Source organism: Capricornis sumatraensis, chromosome 22 (assembly GCF_032405125.1).
Source record: "Capricornis sumatraensis isolate serow.1 chromosome 22, serow.2, whole genome shotgun sequence".
NCBI classification, from domain to species: domain Eukaryota; kingdom Metazoa; phylum Chordata; class Mammalia; order Artiodactyla; family Bovidae; genus Capricornis; species Capricornis sumatraensis.
Genome location: NC_091090.1, coordinates 20614606 through 20632665, shown reverse-complemented (window position 1 = coordinate 20632665; position 18060 = coordinate 20614606). Strand labels below are relative to the sequence as shown.

General features: G+C 50.6%; 1 protein-coding gene across 1 annotated transcript in view; it reads left to right on the top strand.

Annotated features, from left to right (window-relative positions):
* The first annotated feature begins 978 nt into the window (after positions 1-978).
* Positions 979-18060, top strand: part of CCND3 (cyclin D3) — a 94554-nt gene continuing 77472 nt past the window's right edge. Inside the window, exon 1 of the mRNA XM_068961087.1 lies at positions 979-1176. Within this exon, the coding sequence (XP_068817188.1) occupies positions 1141-1176 (36 nt within the window). The 5' untranslated portion in view covers positions 979-1140. The remainder of the gene's footprint in view (positions 1177-18060) is intronic.

Here is an 18060-nt window from a genome sequence, read left to right as displayed (position 1 = left end):
TTAAATGAAATCGCTTTTTCATGAAAAGCACATCCCTGGGACGCTCCGAACTTTCCTGGATGGTTGTGTGGGGTTCCGCTGGGTCCCCATGATTTGCTCTCTAGGAGAGGGGCCTGAGAACCTGTATTCTTAAGTCTCCAGGTGATTCTTATGAGCGGGAAATCTGAAGGGAAACCCTGTTTTGTGCTGGGGTCCCCGCAGCCCCACTTGGAACTAGAGCTTCACAGCCATCCAGTTCTGGTGTTCCGGTGCATCACGCTGCCCTCTCGCCCTGTGTGAATCTGCAGGCGTTTGCGGGCGAGTCTGAAGGCGCCGCTGGCTGGAGGCTGTCGCTCGCCGGTCTCCCTCCCAGGCCGTTGCGTCCACGCGGTGCCTGTGGTTTTCTGTGGTTCGCTCGCGGGTCAGCCCCCTCCGGATGAGGGGGCGGGGGGTCTTCCCTGCACCGCCCCGTTTGCGGGTGTTTGGCAGGACGCAGAGGCTGGATTTGAACCTCAGAACTCGCCAGCTCTGGCTCTTCGTATACATTGCCTGACTTCACTGTGCCTCAGTTTCCTCTCTTGTAAAACTAGGCTGGGATGAGATGGATAGGGGTTGGGGGTGAGCTAATACAGACGAAGGGTCTATCATGTGCAGACTTAACAGTAAGAGGTCAAGAAACAGCGCCTAATGTTTATTTCCTGCGTGGCGAACGGATGAGTGGAAAATGCTCAGAGGCCGATGACTGGAATCCTGCGCAGCGCCTGCCCGCCGGGAGCACTTGTGCCTGGGGGGCACCCCCATCACCCCCTCACCTGGGGCGCGTGGCACGCGTGGGGCGGCGTCTGAGGGCCAGGATCGCGGCGCCCGGCGAACCGCCGGGAGGAGTCGGGGCCCAAACCTTCGCTGAGCGGAGCACCCAGCCCCTTTGTCTCCCCCGCCCCCTCTTCCCCACTTCCTGCCCAGCTTTAAACTCGGGATTGGCGGCGAGGCGCCGACTTTGTAAACACGCCGCGTCTGCGGCAGCGGAGGCTGGTTCTGTTTGGGCGCCTGGGGGAGGGGTGCACCCCCCTCCCCGAGGCTGGAGGTGGCGACCCCCCCCCCCCACACACACACCTCCCCAGAGACAGAAGCCAGAGGCGGCGAGAGAGAGTGTGTGCGGCCATGGTCGATGCTCCGGGGGGCTCACCTGCCGAGAAGGTAGGCTTGAGGGCTGGAGAAACCAAGATAGATGGGTGTCAGCGACACCCTGCTTTCCTGGAACCTCCAAGCTGAGACTGGCGGGGGATCGGGGATGGGGGGCGGTGGTTAGAGAGGTCACTGCGTCTCATCACCTCCCGTTGTCTCTCAAAGCTCAACTCACTTTCTCTCTGAGTTGCACGTGGCTGAAGGGCAGAGAAGCCCCCCCAAAGCTCTCTGCTTTCTCTGTGTCCGCACAGTCCCCCTCCAAGCTGAACTGGAAGCCCAGTGACCTCACTGGGCTTTCTGTTGTCGTTCTGCATACCTCAGAGATGAACTGGGAGGCGGAGGGAGGGCAGAGGGTGGGCAGGGAGCCTTGGGGTCCTTCTGCCAGCCGGGGCCGGGGGAGCAGGCTGGAAGACAGGAAGGCAAAGAGGGGTCTCGCAATGGTGGTCTCTCTAGTGTCTGATGGGTAGATGGCATCTACCCACAAGTGATGGCTCTAGCCTCTTCTGTGTCTTTTAATGTGTCAACAAGAGGAATAACTGAAGACATTGGTTGCTGTTACTGAGGGAGCCTTAATGTATTCATCTGCAAACATTGATTGAGCACCTACTGTGTGTCTGGGATTTGGCTGGGATGCTGAGGGTACAATGGTGTTATTCATCCACAGTGATCTCGCCTGAGTCATAGAACAACAGAGACAAGGTGCCAAGTTGGGGTGGCTGGGAAGGCTTCAGAGAGAAGAGGACATTTAAGTTGGGTTCTCAATGATGGAAAGTCAGTAGGCAGAAAAGTGGTGGGGTCTTTGTGGGCAACTTACTCATTCTACAGAGCTGGACTGAACCCTGACTGTTGGGTTGGGCACTGGGAAACAATGGGGACACAGAAACAGCTGCTGCTCTCTTTGACCCTGCTGTCTAGACACGAAGAAGAGATAGGAATGAACAGGATGGATTCTGGGAAAGGCATGTTTCTGGGCTGGTTCCCAGGACCCCAGAAATTCCCAAGTAGGTGTAGCAGGGAGAGTCCACACAATGCTGGGGTACCCACCCCCCACCCCTGGATGCTAAGGCTGTTTCCTGTAACAAATCTAAGCCCCCAGCTCAGTTCTCCTTGGCACTAGAGGTGAGTGAAAAGAAGCGGGTCTGCCATTGTTTTCCTGCCACTGCTTCTGCATTTTCAATTCCCAGGCTCACTTGAGAGGTGGCTGACACAACAATTTATGAATTTCATTCAGTTGTCTGCCGAGACCACACTATCTGCACAGGCTAAATAGTGGGGACATAATGGCAAACAAGTCAGAGCTTCTACTCCCCAGGAATTCGGGATCAAAAGCGTCTCTGAGGATTCCACCAATATCCCAGTCTCTGCCCAGTCTTTGAGACCATGACCTCCATGGTCCCAAGTGCCTTCTCTTTCCCATTTCTCTCAAGGGTTCAGAACACCAGCTAAGGCTTATATAGCACTGTCAGGCACTCTTCCAAATGTTTCAGGTGTAATGTCTCCTGTACTCTTCCCAACAGTCCTGTGAGGTGAACACTAGTGTTATCTCCGTCTTTGTTGTTCACTCGCTAAGTCATATCCAACTTTTTTGCGACCCCATGGACTGTAGCCCGCCAGGCGCCTCTGTCCGTGGGATATCCCATCTTACAGATGAGGAAATTCGGGCCTGGGGGAGATAATTTTCCAGAGGACAGGGTTGGGATTTAAACCCAGGTTACTTGACTTGGGAGGCCCTGTTCTTAACCATTGGGCTAGCGCACCTCCTTGACTGACCACATAGAATGTGCCCTTAAGCCAGGGGCTTAGGAATTTCCCAAAGGGAGTCTGTGGTCCTGTATCTCAAATGATGCAGAGGAGAGCAATTTGTTAGCTGAGTGTGGGTGCAGGTGCTGTTTACAGGGAGCCCCAGCAGGCCTGGATCAGAGTTGTGGGGACTACACAGAGCTTGTATCCCTTCCTAATGACCCTGTGTGTGTGTGTGTGTGTGTGTGTGTGTGTGCGTGTGTGTGTGTGTGTGTGTGTGTGTGTATTCTCCTGAGTAAGCCTCACTCACAAAGAGGAATAAACCAAGGTTTGATGCAGGAAAGATGCATGGAGGTGATGCCAGCCCAGAATCTAGGGAGATGGGAAACCAAGACACTTCTTTTGTTGGGAATCTTGAAGAAGAGCAGAAACCTTCATGTTCTGGACCCCAACTTGGTAGCTGAGTCAGGAAGATGGTCAGGGAGTGTCCTTAAGCAGTCTTAAGACATGCACCTTTCTTCCTCACAGCCGCTGCATCCCAGAGCTGCGTCCCCAAACTGCATCTGCACATCTGAGATGCATCCCTCTAGGCGGACTGGGACTCAGCCATGATGCCAGCCAGGCCACAGGGCAGAGGCTCCATGGATTCCCGCTGATTTTCCATTATCTCTCTGGAACTAGATTTCTCAGATGAGGCCTCTAAACAGATCTGGGGAGGCCCGGAGGTCCCTCTCTGCCTGCAGTCAGACTAGCTCTAGTGTCTAGGGGGCAGGTGGAGGGGGGTGGAGGTGGGGATGGGTGTTGATGCTGGGAGTTGAGGGTAGATGGTGGTCACACCTCCATCACAGGTAAGCAGGATGTGAAGACCAGAACTGTGTGGACCTCCAGGCTGCTCCTCGGCACACACACCCCCTCCTCCTCCTGTAGGGTGGGGTGTGATGGAAGCCTTGGCATGCCCCAGCCCACTGCCCCAGGCGCTGTTCTTTTGCTTGAGAACAGGTTGTACTCTTGAGAAACCACAAGAGGAAGTTTAGGGAGGGCTGGGGGTGAGGAAAGTTCTGGGGCCCCTGCCAAGTTTCCCTTTCTCTGCTGCGCGGAGGTGTGTTTGTTTTGGTGTGTTTCTCTTGCCCTCAAAGACATTTAAATTTTAAACCCTCTGAGTTTCAAAGAGCTTTCAAGGCCTGCTCCTGTACTCTCTCTGTGTGTGTAGGTGGGTGGGAGGACTGTGGGGGTGGTCAGAGACCCCCCTGGAAACGGGGTTGCAACATGGTACTCATTTTTTGGATTTTGTGCTGGGATTTGTGTTGTTTGGCTAGCTAACTCCACAAAGTCTTCTTTTCATCTCTGCCCTTTCACCTTACTCTTGCCGGCAGCACTCACTACAGCCCCAAACACTAGAAAATGTGGTTATAGTGGCCACTTAGGAGCTGAATGATGTTGCCAGGAGCTGTTCTACCTGCCTTATCTGATTTCACATTCACCATAATGCCAACAAGTAAATGCTTCTAGTCCCAATTTACAGATGAAGAAACTGAATTTCAGAAAGGCTTAGAAGCTTACCTGAGCTAGTAAGGGACAGAACCCAGATTTGAACCCTGGTCTGATTTCAGAGCCTGTGCTCTAGATGTCTATTTAATCCTCAGATCAGAGCATCAACTTCCTGAACACAGACCCTGCACAGTAGGAGGTTGAGATCCCAAGGTTTTTTTGTTGTTGTTGTTTGCTGAGCTGCATGGCATGCAGAGATCTTAGTTCCCTGACAAGGAATTGAACCTGTTCCCCCTGCTGTGAAACTTGGGTGTCTTAACTGCTGGACCACCAAGGAAGTCCCAATCCAAAAATGTTTTAAAATGATTCTGCTAGTGCGGGGAGGGAGGTGGCCTGCATATAGAGTTGGAAGAGGGATTCTCTGGAAGTTAATATTAAAAAGGATGGAATTCCCTGGTGGTCCAGTGGTTAGGACTCTGCGCTCTCACTGCCAAGGGCCCAGATTCAATCCCTGGTCCAAGGAACAACTAAGATCTCACAGGACTCTGTGCAGCCAAAAAGAAAAAAGACAACCATATAACTGAGGGAAAGGAAAGGAAGAGTAAGTGGGTGCTAAACAACTCTGGAAGTTTGAGGCAAATGGGGAGAAGATTTAGGAAGGTTATTGTAGCTGTGTTCAGACATTTGAAAGGCTGCCTTTAAAAGCCCCCAGGTAGGGGACTGGTAGAGGCAGATTTCCACAAAGCATAAACACTTTCTAACAAATAATTGCCTAATCTTCTTTCTGCAGAAGTGAGTTCCTCATCTAGGGGTGTATAGAGCACATGCTCAGGTGAGGCTTCTGCCAGGTGAAGCCCTCAAACTCCTTCTAAGCCTCTAAGCCTCCCATGGGATTACTGACTGTCTTACCTCCCCAGGGCTTTCCTGGTAGCTCAGCTGGTAAAGAATCCGCCTGCAATGCAGGAGACCCCGGCTCAATTCCTGGGTCGGGAAGTCCCCTGGAGAAGGGATAGGCTACCCACTCCAGTATTCTCGGGCTTCCTTCCCTGATGGCTCAGATGGTGAAGAATCCGCCTGCAATGCGGGAGACCTAGGTTCGATCCCTGGGTTGGGACGATGCCCTGGAGGAGGGAACGGCTCCCCACTCCAGTATTCTTGCCTGGAGAATCCCATGGACAGAGGAGCCTGGCAGGCTACAGTCTATGGGGTCTCAGAGTCCAACACGACTGAAAGACTTGCACTTCACTTACCTCCCCATGTGTCCACCAGGCGGCGCTGTTGCCCAGCGCGCGGCTCCAAGGCTGCTGGATGGGCTGAAGAGCGCCACCTGGTCCTGCAGCTACCGGCTTGGTTTCCTGGGGCCTTTCCCCGACCTCATCCCCAGCTGTGAACACACCAGGGCCCAGAGAGCCACTTTTGACCCAGCACCGTCCCCATGAAATGTGCTCGCAGGTCTCCTCGTGGCTCGGGCCAGAACGTGTGGGCCTGGGCCGCTGGGATAGGCTCCCTTCCCGGCTAGGGCAGGCTCCCTTCCCAGGCCCGGGGTCCCCTCCCTCCCCTCCTGCTCTTTCCCCTCCCTGGTCTTCCTTTGTCCTGAAGATAGAAGGAGCCGCGTTAGGGGCCGAGGGCAAGCCCAGCAGCCCTTGTCAGCGTGGCCTTTCATAGCCTTCAAGGGCATGACACCCGCATCATGTCATCTTTTTTTAAGGTCCTCCAAAACCGCTCCGCTCAGAAACTATTTGTCCTCAGCAACCTGCCCAGTTCTCCCACGGTGCTTAGAACCACCCTAGGACAGCCACTCCTAAGGAGAGCCAGCCGGGGCCCAGGCGTTGTCCCCAGGAAGGAGGGAGGGCCAGAGCGGTTGCCTGGTGCCTCGTTTGTTGGCCCAGATCTGCGTTCTAGCCTCTCAGACCTTTAGAAAGGCCCAGAACCACTGGGGTTCCCCGCCCCCTCAGGGCAGGCCGGGCTCAGCATGTGCCAGGGCAGAGAGTGCAGTTACAAACCTTGGGGCCAGGGGGCGCCATGGAGGCCACGCCCAGAGAGAGGGGCCTTAACCCGCCCGTTGCAAGCACTCCCCACGCCTCACCACCACCCTGTGAGGCGGGAGGTCCGTTGTATGGAAGGAGCAAGGCAAGGCACCGAGGGTTAAGCAGCAGGACAGTTTCCGAGCTGGAAGTCTGTCGTGGCCCTTTGCCTGTCTGATTTGTGCACGTGACCACCTAACCCGTGCTTTCTCTTGTGGAGTGGCTGAGAGAGCCTGGACTCAAAGACAGAAACCACCCTGGTTTGAGTCCCAGCTTGGCCCCTTCTTGGCTGTGTGAAACTGTTTCCTTACCTGTCGAGTGGGCGTAACGGTAGCCCCTTCCTCACCGAGTCGTTGTGGGGATTAATTGTCCTGACACTCCTGAGCACTTTATAATATCCAGATCGGATCTTTTTGTGTCCTCCTAGCGGCTTTGTGAGGGACGTACTATCATGAAGCCTTTTTTGTTCTTTTTGGCTGCACTGGGTATTTGCTGCTGCTCCTGGGTCTAGTTGCGGTGGGGGTAAGGGGGTCAGGTGGTGAGTTGAGGGCGACTCTAGTGCGCGAGCCTCTTGTGGTGGCCTCTCTTGTTGCCGAGTGTGGGCTTTTGGGTGCCCAGGCTTCAGTGTTTGTGGCATACAAGCTAAGTTGCCCTGTGGCCCATGGAGTTTTCTGGGATCAGGGATGGACCCTGTATCCCTTGCATTGGAAGGGGCATTCTTAACCACCAAGGAAGTCCCTTGTGATGCCTTTATGTAGACGAGGAAGCTGGGGCACAAAGTGGTTACACAGAGTTAAGGGGCCGAGGCTTCCGGGCCCACGCTCTGCACCAGGCTTAGGAGATAATACGCCCAAAGCCCTGCCAACTACCGAGCAGGTCATACACCCTTACACGCGATACTTCTGTCACCATCATATCATCCTCACGATCATCCCGCAGCCTGAGCTCCAGGGACTGGGCGTGGGGGCCGTCCAGCAACGAGAGGGCAGCCCTGGTATCTTTGCTCACCATCCCACCGATGACTTCATCTCATCCTCTTTTCTAGTATAAAAATTGGCCCACAGTTCTGGCCTGTGGTCAGACCGTTGGACAGAATACTTGAAATTGGGACTGTCCCAGAAACTCCCAGTTCTGGCCCCCGCACTGTCTGCTCCAGCTCGGCCTGCCTCCTGTTCTCTGTCCTCTCCCCTCCAGGCTGCACCTCCCAGCCCCTCCCCTGGGGGGCCCCGGGTTCTGGGAAAGGAAGCCAGGAGCAGGGCCTCCGACAGATGCAGAGCTTGGGCTCCAGCTGGGGGTGTTAGAGGCTGTGGGAGGAGGGAGGAAGGGCCAGGGGACGGGAGGATGGGGTACTAGGGCACTCCCAGCCAGGCGGCATGTCCCCCGGAAGGCCTCTCTCTGCTCTTCATAGACTCTTCTTCCTGAGCTCCTGTTTATTATGCTAACTCTGCTGGGTGCTGAGGAAACAGCCTGGAATAAGACCCCAGGGAGGATTTACTCCTCTCTGGCAAGTGGATATCACAAGCTGTCTTTGGATTATGGAGGGAAGAGTGTTTTTTCTTCCCTGCACACGGCCCCGGGGGTCAGGACTGCTTTTTGCTTTCCTTCCAGCCCTGTTCCCTTTTCTCTAAGCAGTATCTACTACAGAACCACAGACCGGGAGAGGTCTACCTCTACTGTTCAGAGGTAGAGTCTATTTTCATCACAGTGAGCGGGGATCTTAGGGTTATGCACTCTCAGATGTGCTGGGTGGCTGAGCGTAGGCCAGAGTGTAGAACTTTCAAATGGTTTCCAGTCTCTTTTTCTTTCCCGTCAGCTGGTACCTGCTGGTCTTAGAGGTGGCCACCATCTTTTCTTAGAATTCTGCCTCTAGGACCAGGCAGAGTTCTTCCTGTTGGGTCTCTTGGTCTCCAAGGAAACAAGAGTTTTTTCTGCTCAGGGCCCAACCTCTTGGGCTCTAACTCAAAACTCTCTTTATAGCCACTGGACATGAGCTTGGTGCCTCCTGGGTGGTCCTCAGAAGTCTTGCGTGTCCCCTGCTTCACCTCACGTGCAGCTCTTAGAGTTGGGTGTTTCTTGTAGGAATCTATTGTGTGGATTTTCTCTGAACCCTCATTTCTTTGCAGACAGGTGGCAGCGAAGATGTTGGGATAATAGAGCACATGTTTGCACAATACTTCCATGTGCTGGGAGGTGCCTATGTGTAATATGTACCATGTGTACATAAATTTCTAATCTGCTGTGTGTGTGTGTGTGTGTGTGTGTGTGTGTGTGTGTATGTGCTCATATCCAACTCTGCAACCTCATGGACTGTAGCCCCCCAGGCTCCTTTGTCCATGGGAGTCTCCAGGCAAGAATACAGGAATGGGTTGCCATTTCCTCCTCCAAGGGATCTTCCCAATCCAGGGATTGAACCCACATCTCTTGTATCTCCTGCATTGGCAGGTGGATTCTTTACCTCTGTGCCACCTGGGAAGCTCATGTAAATTGATAATAAATGTGGATATTTATTAACTTGTTTCTCATTTATTCCTCACAAGAATCCTCTGAGGTTTCCCTTATTTTGCAGGTAGAGAAACTGAGGCACAGAGGTTAAATAACTTGCCCAAGGTCATACAGCCAGTCAGTGTTGAGAGGCCAGTGGCTGAAAGAACTCTGACTGGAGTCAGACTTCTTTTTATATTTTTTAGTTAAAAAAAAAAGTTTAAAAAATTGATATTGGGTATTTAGCCGATTAGGGCTTCCCTGCTGGCTCATCTGGTAAAGAGTCCGCCTGGAATACGGGAGACCTGGGTTTGGTCCCTGGGTTAGGAGAATCCCCTGGAGAAGGTAACGGCTACCCACTCCAGTATTCTGGCCTGGAGAATTCCATGGACTGTATTGTCCATGGGGTCGCAAAGAGTCAAACATGTTTTGATAGTTTCAAGTGAGCAGCAAAGGAGCTCATCCATACTGGAGTTGGACCTTTCATGCACACTGTGTGTGTGTGTGTGTGTGTGTGTGTGTGTGTGTGGTGTGTGTGTGTGTGTGTGTGAATGTGCACTTTGGAGGGCACTCCCACCAAGGAGTGTGAGTGGACCCCAGGTTCCCTGTCAAGACGTCCTGAACACAGCATTAAGACGGGGCAGAACAGGCAGGTAGGCCCCTGAGCTGTCTCTGTGTGTCCCAAAGCCTCCCCTATCCTTCGGTGCTCCTGGCTGGAGCTGCAGGCTTGTCCCCTAAGCCAAGCAAGATGGCAGGGAAGGAACCAGGAGGACCCCGCCCCTGCCCCAGCAGGCAGGTCAGGTGTTGCAGCTACCCAGGAAGCAGGGGTGGGTGGTGGCAATGTGAGCTCTGCTAGGTGGGGCTGGGGCCCTGACCTTTCTGGGGAGCCCTGGATGAATCAGCCCGACCACAGCCGCCCTAACTGCAACATGGTGCAAACAAGCTTTTCTTCCAGCTCCGTCCCCTCCCCCCCGCATTTTCCTTTCTCTCCTTGGCAGGGGTGTGGCACCAGGGCAGTGGCTGTGCACACCTCTGGAGTTGGTGGTGAAGCTGGGTCCTAGTGCTGGGCCTGCAACTTCACCTTCCAGATACTCCACCCCAGGATGGGCAGCAGCCCCAGCCCAGGGTGGTGGCCACGTACCCTGCCCTGAAGACAGGACTGCGTAGATGTAGGACTCATGGCCCAGCCACCTGGCATGTCCCTCCAACAATATCTGTAAGCCTCAGAGGGCTTGTCCATTCCTCATTGACAGTAGAACCACATTTTACTTATTTTTATTGTTGATTTCGTTTGTGGTTGTCCTGGGTCTTCACTGTTTTGCAGGATTCTCTCCAGTTGTGGAGAGCGGGGGCTGCTCCTTCGTGGTGGTGCAGGGGCTTCTCCCTGTGGTGGCTTCTCCTGTCGTGGAGCATGGGCTGTAGGGCACGAGTTTTTCAGCAGTTGTGGTGTGAGGGCTCAGTAGTTACATCCCCAGGATCTAGAGCTCAGACTCAAGAGCTGTGACGCATGGGCTTAGCTCCTCCGTGGCGGCATGTAGGATCTGCCTGACCCAGGGATGGAACCTGCATTTGACAGATGGATTCTTTTACTCCTGAGGCACCAGGGAAGCCCTAGAGCCACGTTTTGTGCTGTGTTGGGTTCAGTCAGTGTAAAAGCAAAACACATCAACATTACTATTAAGGTCTCCTTAAACTGCTCATAAAACACACTGTGCATGGCTTGGACATTATCTGAGGATCTCCAGCATAGCTGTTTTCATTGAGACAGATGGCCGCGTCTTTGGTGGAACATTATGCTGAATTTGGGGAAGGGCTCACATTATACGAAACCCATGTAAGTGGTTTTCTGAGGCTGTTGGGGACCTGCTCCAGTGGACAGCACTGAATTTGTGATAGTTCAATGTGCATATTTAGGAATTCAGTATGCATTCACTTACGGACTCTCACTGGTTTCCTGGCTGGCAGGAAAGGTTGGAGTGACAGTGCTGTGGGAATCTGGAGGAAGGAACAGTTTCTTGTGGATGGATTTACCAGGAATGTCTCTGCAGAGGTGCCATTTGAGAAAAATGAAAGAGGAGTGGACTTGATGGAAAGATATTCAGGAGCAGTTTTAAATGATGGTTGTTTCTGTATCTTTTTCTTCTCTGAATATCTGAGTTTTTTTTTTTTTAGCTGAAAGCGTATGACAATTATTAGGCTTATTTATTCTTTATATACATATACATATACATATACATATATATATATATATATATATATATATATATATATATATTTGGCTGCACCAAGTCTTAGTTGTGGCACACGGGATCTTTTTTAAAAAAATTAATTTAATTGAAGACTAATTACAATATTGTGGTGTTTTTTTTTTTGCCATGCATTGACATGAATCAGCCACGGGTATACATGCGTCCCCCTGTCCAGAACCCCCCTCCCACCTCCCTCCCCATCCCATCCGTCTGGGTTGTCCCAGCATACCGGCTTTAAGTGCCCTGTTTCATGTATCGAACTTGGACTGGTGATCTATTTCACATATGGTAATATACATGTTTCAATGTTGTTCTCTCAAATCATCCCACCCTCACCTTCTCCCACAGAGTTCACAAGTCTGTTCTTCAAATCCGTATCTCTTTTGCTGTCTTGCATATAGGGTCGTTGTTACCATCTTTATGAACACACAAGATCTTTAGTTGAGGCAAGTGAACTCTTAGTGGCAGTGTGTGGGATCTAATTCCCTGACCAGGAATCAAACCTGGGGCCCCCTGCGTCGTAGCCACTGGACCACCAGGAAAGTCCCTATTGTTTGTTGTTGTTTTTGACCCCGCTGCATGACTTATGGGATCTTAGTTCCCCAACCAGGGATGGAACTCATGCCTCCTGCTGTGGAAGTACAGAGACCTCAACACTGGACCCCCAGGGAAGTCCCCAGGCTTATTTATTCTTTATATTATTATTGATTCTAGTACAACTGATGACTGTTTCTATAGTCACTATTATTTCTATAATAATAATTATTCTTTATATGTTGTTCAGTTGCTCAGTCGTGTCTAATTCTTTGTGACCCCATGGACTGCAGCACACCAGGCTTCCCTGTCCTTCACCAGCTCCCAGAGCTTGCTCAAATTCATGTTCATCGAGTCAGTGATGCCATCCAACCATCTCATCCTCTGTCGTCCCCTTCTCCTCCTTCCTTCTATCTTTCCCAGCATCAGGGTCTTTTCTAATGAATCGGCTGGCTCTCAAATCAGGTGGCCAAAATATTGGAGCCTCAGTTTCAGCGTCAGTTTTTCCAATGAATATTCAGGGTTGATTTCCTTAGGATTGACTGGTTTGATCTTCTTGTAGTCTAAGGAACTCTCAAGAGCCTTCTCCAACACCATAGTTCAAAGGCATCAATTCTTCGGTGCTCAGCTTTCTTTATAGTCCAACTTTCACATCCATACATGACTATTGGAAAAACTATAGCTTTGACTATATGGACCTTTGTTGGCAAAGTAATGTCTCTGCTATTACCACTACTTATTTTTTTAATGGTTTAAAAACTCCAGCAACAGACTGGGGCAGGGAGTTAAAACACATGAGTAAGGGGGGAAGGCTGGGGCATTTCAGAGACCCCGTGTCTGCTTTAACTGACTTGTTAGAACTCAGGCAGCAGTTCTCAAACTTTCTGATCTCAGGATCACTTTACACCCTTAAAAATGATTTAGAATCCCAAAGTTTTTGCTTTTCAAAGTGGTAGCTACCGACGTTTGACTTCTAATAAAAAGTGTTAAGTGCAAAATTTTAAAAATATTTATTAATTCCTTTAAAGTAACAATAAAAATCCTTGCAGTAACATAGCATTATATTTTTTATAAGATAATAACTGTATTTTCCAAAACAAAAAAATTTGCAGTGTGGCCTTGTTTTATATTTTTCAAAAATCTCTTTAATGCCCGGCTTAATAGAAGACAGCTGGGTTCTCATATCTGCTCCTGCTTCAATCTGTTTCAATATGTTGTTTTGATTGATTTGTATGAAGAAAATCAGGCCTCACACAGTTATGTGGTTGGGAAGAGAGGACCTGGTGGACTGTGGATTAGTAGACATGCAGCTAGAAAGAAACTTTGGGGCAGTGGTGGAGAAGCCAAATAAACAATGTTGGGTTGGGGAGTTAGGACTCGTTTAGGAGGTAATGGGAAGCCACTGAAGACTAAGGCTGTGCTGGGGTTTTGTTGCTGCTCACGGGCTTTCTGCAGCTGTGGCCAGTGGGAGCTTCTCTTCATTATGGTGCATGCGCTTCTCACTGTGATGTCTTCTCTTGTTGTGGAGCACAGGCTGTAGGTACAAGGGATCACTAGTGATGTATGGGCTTCGTTGCCTCATGGCATGTGAAATCTTCCTGGACCAGGGACCAAACCCGTGTCCCCTGCATTGGCAGGCGGATCCTTAACCACTGGACCACCAGGAAAGTCCATCACTGAAAACTTGTGAGCAAAGAGGTGACATGATCAGAATAGATTTCAGTAGGGCAGTAGGCAAGAGAGAGCCTACACAAAATAAAAAGGATTGAAACTAGGGTGATGCAGTAGGAATGGAAACAAGGGGGGGGCGATTTGGCAAAATATTTTGAAGGTAGAAGCGAAAGAACTTAGTAGTTATTCGGTAGGAAGGTATGAAGAGTCACTGGCACTGTGAAATCGCTCTGCTCTTCCCTGTTAGGTACCATGTGTACTCCAAAGATGAAGTATGTGCCCATGGGTTATCGTTTGCTGCTCTCTCGTCTTCTGTCCTTCTGGGATACAGTAGGTAGTCAGTAAATGAATGGAGGAGCGTTCAAGGACTAGACTACTACGGGATATTTCAGCCTAGGTGGGTGGCAGAATATTGGTGCCATTAACAGAAATTTAAAGACCAAGAGGAAAAGATGTCCATTATCATTAAGTATCATCAAGTAAAGGGTGGGTGGAGATGTCAAGCTATTAATAGAGATAAAATAGTGGGTGGGCCTTGAAATATACTGTTCTCTTGGAAAGGAAGTACATTTTCCTAAGTACTAAAGATTTGGGGAGAAATAGATAATACGTCTAGGAGAGATTGCTCTTGATTATTCTTTATTCTCAAGTTACTCAAGTTCAATAAAGGCAATGTTTTTCAAAATTAGGAATGTCTTCATTTTAACCTATTTCTTATGCACACATACACACACATATATGTATACATAAAACAAACAAGTTTCATTAACTAGAAAATACTTCACTTTACTTATCTTTTTTATTCTGTTGTTTCATTTTTAAAAAACGCTGGTTCAGATAGCTTCATGACTTCATGACCCAGTAAAGCGTCCTGACTTGCAATTTGAAAAACAGTAAGTTGGCGAGGTATCAATATTTTCAAGGTTCTGTTAGCAACAGAAACAGATTGTCTAATATGAGGCAAAAGGAATTTATTGGAAGAAGGTTGGGAACCCATAGACTCATCAGAAAGGCTGGAAAACAAGTTTTGGAAATGAGCAGAAACTGACAAAGTGCCCAAGGGCTGAGCAGAAGGACCGACGGCATGGTTGGAATGGTCAGGCCAGACGCTCTGGTTTCCATGCTGCAGGTCAGTCAGGTTGGCTCCTCGATTTGCACTGGGGGAGAGGTAACCTCCCAAAAGGAAGTGACAGTGCAGTTGGAAAGGGGATCAGCAGCCAAAAAAAGAACAGTCTGCAAAAGGTAACATGACTTAGACATATAAAAAGATACCTAACAGGGACTTCCCTTGTGGTCTAGTGGTTAAGACTCCACTTCCACTGCAGGGGCTGAGGGTTTGATCCCTAGTCAGGGAACTAAGACCCTGCGTGCTGTGTGGTGTGGCCAAGAAAAAATAAGAGAGAGTGGTGCCCCTACATGATAGCAGTGGGTCTAAATGGGTGTGTTCTTGCCTGTTGATGACCTTGCCATGTGATAAATTCTCCCTTCAGAAAGCATCTTGGCTAAAGATGTCAAATCAAATGGCTCTAGAATATTCTGACCCTCTGCTTTGGTCATCCCACTTTTCCAGGCTCTGTCCTAAATGTAGGGAAAAATTTTGTCCGTAATGACAAGCATATAGTGATACAAAACTGGAACAACTGAAACATCTCCCAATAGAGTATGGTTAAGCAAGATATACTATATTTAGTACATGGAATATTGGGTAGTCATTAAAAATGTCAACTGCAAAAATCTGTGATATCACAAAAATTACCTATATAGTAATGTTAAGGAGAAAATTAGGATGCAAAAGTGTTCATACAATACGTTTACTGGAGAAGGGAATGAGAACCCACTCCAGAATCCTTGCTTGGAAAATTCCATGAGCAGAGGAACCTGGCAGGCTACAGGCTATGGGGGTCTCAAAGTCAGCCAGACTGAGAGACTGGGCACATTAACTGTAATCTAAAGTGGTTGTTTCCTTTTGTATTCCTACCAGAAGAGCTTGGGGCTTCCAGTTATTCCATATCCTTGCCAATATATTCAATCTTTTTAAACTTTTGACCTTTTAAATAAATCTGTAGCATTAAAATGACAACTGTCTGTTGTACACACATAGAGATATACACACACATAGAGAAAAGACTGGAAGAAACTATACCAAAATGTTAACAGCAGTTGTTTGGGGGAAGCAGTAGAACTATGGGTGATTTCTTTTTTACTTTTTCCCCTTTTTCTAAATGTTCCAGTTCTGTAATGACAAGAGAAATGCAAAACAAGTCATGAGTTGTGTTTCCATAATCATATAGAAAATCAGTCTTATTGTTTTCACATCATCGCATTGGAGACATAAGGTGCCAAGTAAACAGTTGGCACAGCGGGACTTCCCTGCCGGTGCAGTGGTTAAGAATCTGCCTGCCAGTACAGGGGTCACGGGTTCGATCCCTGGTCCCACATGCCGCAGGGCAACTAAGCCCATGCGTCACAACTCTAGAGCCTGGGAGGTGGAACTCCTGAAGCCTGTGAGCCCTTTAGCCCTCGCTCTGCAATGAGAAAAGCCACCGCAATGAGAAGCGCATGCACCACAACTCAAGAAAGCCCGCCCCGCAACGAAGACTCAGCACAACCCAAAATTAATTTTTTAAAAAAGTTGGCATGATGCAACTTTCCCAGCGGTCCAGTGGTTAGGACTCCACTCATCCAATGCAGTGGGTGAGAATTCGATCCCGGGTCAGGGAACCAAGATTCCCCACTTGCTGGGTGGCACAGCCAAAAAAGGAAAAAATGTTAAAAAAAAAAAAAAAGTTGGCAGGAGTAGTAAGTGTGACAGCCGAGCGGACAGCCTGGTGTGGCTGGGAGTTGACAGCTGCCCTTGCTTCAAGTCCCCAACTAAGCCAGCACTATCCGCCAGACCCTTCAAGTCCAAGGCCACCACCTATAAAGCTGAAATACCCTGGCAAACCCAGGGTGACAGCTCAGGTTGTCCTGGCAGTTGTGGGGTGCGTCTTAACGTGAGATGACTGTTTCACGAGCCAGTTACCTCTCTGAAACATGGAGCAGGCATTTCTGGTTGTCAGGGGCGGGGGGCGCTGCTCTCTCCTGTCCCTTTTAGCAACTTGGAGCCGGGGAGGACTAAGGCAGTGAGAGCAGGGTGCGGGGCTGTGTCCCACAGTATCTGCCTTCCTCAGCTCAGCAACAGGGAAGGAGGTGGAGTCTGGATTGAGCTCTGAGATAAGGAATAGGCTGCAGCTGACTGAGAAGATCAAAATAAACAGCTGCGCCCCCAGGAGAATGAACTCCACATTCCATTCTCAGGCCCCACCCCCGATTCCCACTTTGCCCTCTCTCCTTCCCCCCACCCCGTGCACACTCAGCACCCCATCAGCTAGAAGGGCCTCCCCTCAGCCTTGGCTTAGGTCCCTCCGAACCTTCCCACACTACCCCCCACCCCTTAACCAGAGGTTCCAGGGCCGCTCTCCAGCTGTCGGGAAGGGAGTGAGTGCTCCGGACAGGTGGCCGGAGGCGGATGGAGAGGGGCCTCATCCAGGGCTGGACTCCACCTGCCAGACTGGGCCACCCTCAGACTTACGCACGGGCTACCCCAGGAAGGCCCAGGAACAGAAGAGGGTGGCGGTGATGGTGGTGGTGGCCAGTCTTGGGAAGCCAATGCCGCCGTGGGGTGGCTGGGAAGAGGGGCGTGCAGGGGTCCTGATAGCCGGCTCTGCAAACATCTGGTCCTCGCTGTGGGTGGGCCCGGTCTGGCCCTCTGGGAGCTCACAGTCCAGTAGGGGAGACAGCAGGTCCAAGGGGTTCTGAGGGGGTTATTCCTCCCTGTAGTGCCCAGAGGCAACCCCAGCCCTATGGAAGCCTCTCCAAGGCTCCCTGACTCCTGAGAGTTCAAGTCAGTACCCCAGACCACTTTCTAGACGTGCTAACCTGAGACTGAAAATCAAGGAGACGTGGACTTCCCGGGTAGTCCAGTGGTTAAGAATCTGCCTTGTGATGCAGGGGACACAGGTTCGAGCCCTGGCTGGGGAACTACGATCGCACATGCAGAAGCTAAGCCCAAGCGCTGGAACTACTGAGCCTGCCTGCGCTGGAACCTGTGCCACACACTGTACCTACTGAGCCCACATGACACAGAGTCTTGTGCCACAACGAAGGATCTCGACTGGGGGTTGGGGGGGACACTTCCACCACCCCAAAGCCTAGGGAGGGTGTGTATAGTGGTCTCACCACCCTCTCAGTCCCTAACTGCAGGCAACCTCGCAGAGTCCCACAGCACTCTACTTAAACGACCCTCTTGAATTCCCCAGTGCCCTCTAATGTCCCACATCTCCAGCAGATTGCTGGGCAACTCCCCTCCTAACCCCTGGTCTAGTCCCCCCAGCCAGCAGACTCAATGTATGCATGCTGATACTAGCCAGGACCAACAACATACTTTTCAAGGGCCCTTGTTCAAAAATTATTGAGAATTTCAAGATGGTGGCAACAGAGCATTGAACCAGGGGTGGAACCCTTCTGAGTGCAGGGTTGTGTGTGCCTGCCTGGATCACGCGCCTGCGAAGCCAACCCTGGGGTCACTACCCTTCATCGAACACTGTCGGTGATGCCGACCCAGTGCTGGGTGCTCACCACGCATGATCTCATTCCTTCCTCTCAGTGGCTCTTTTCTCCCTATTGTGCAGACGAGGAAATTGAAGGATTAGACAACCCGCATAACTTGC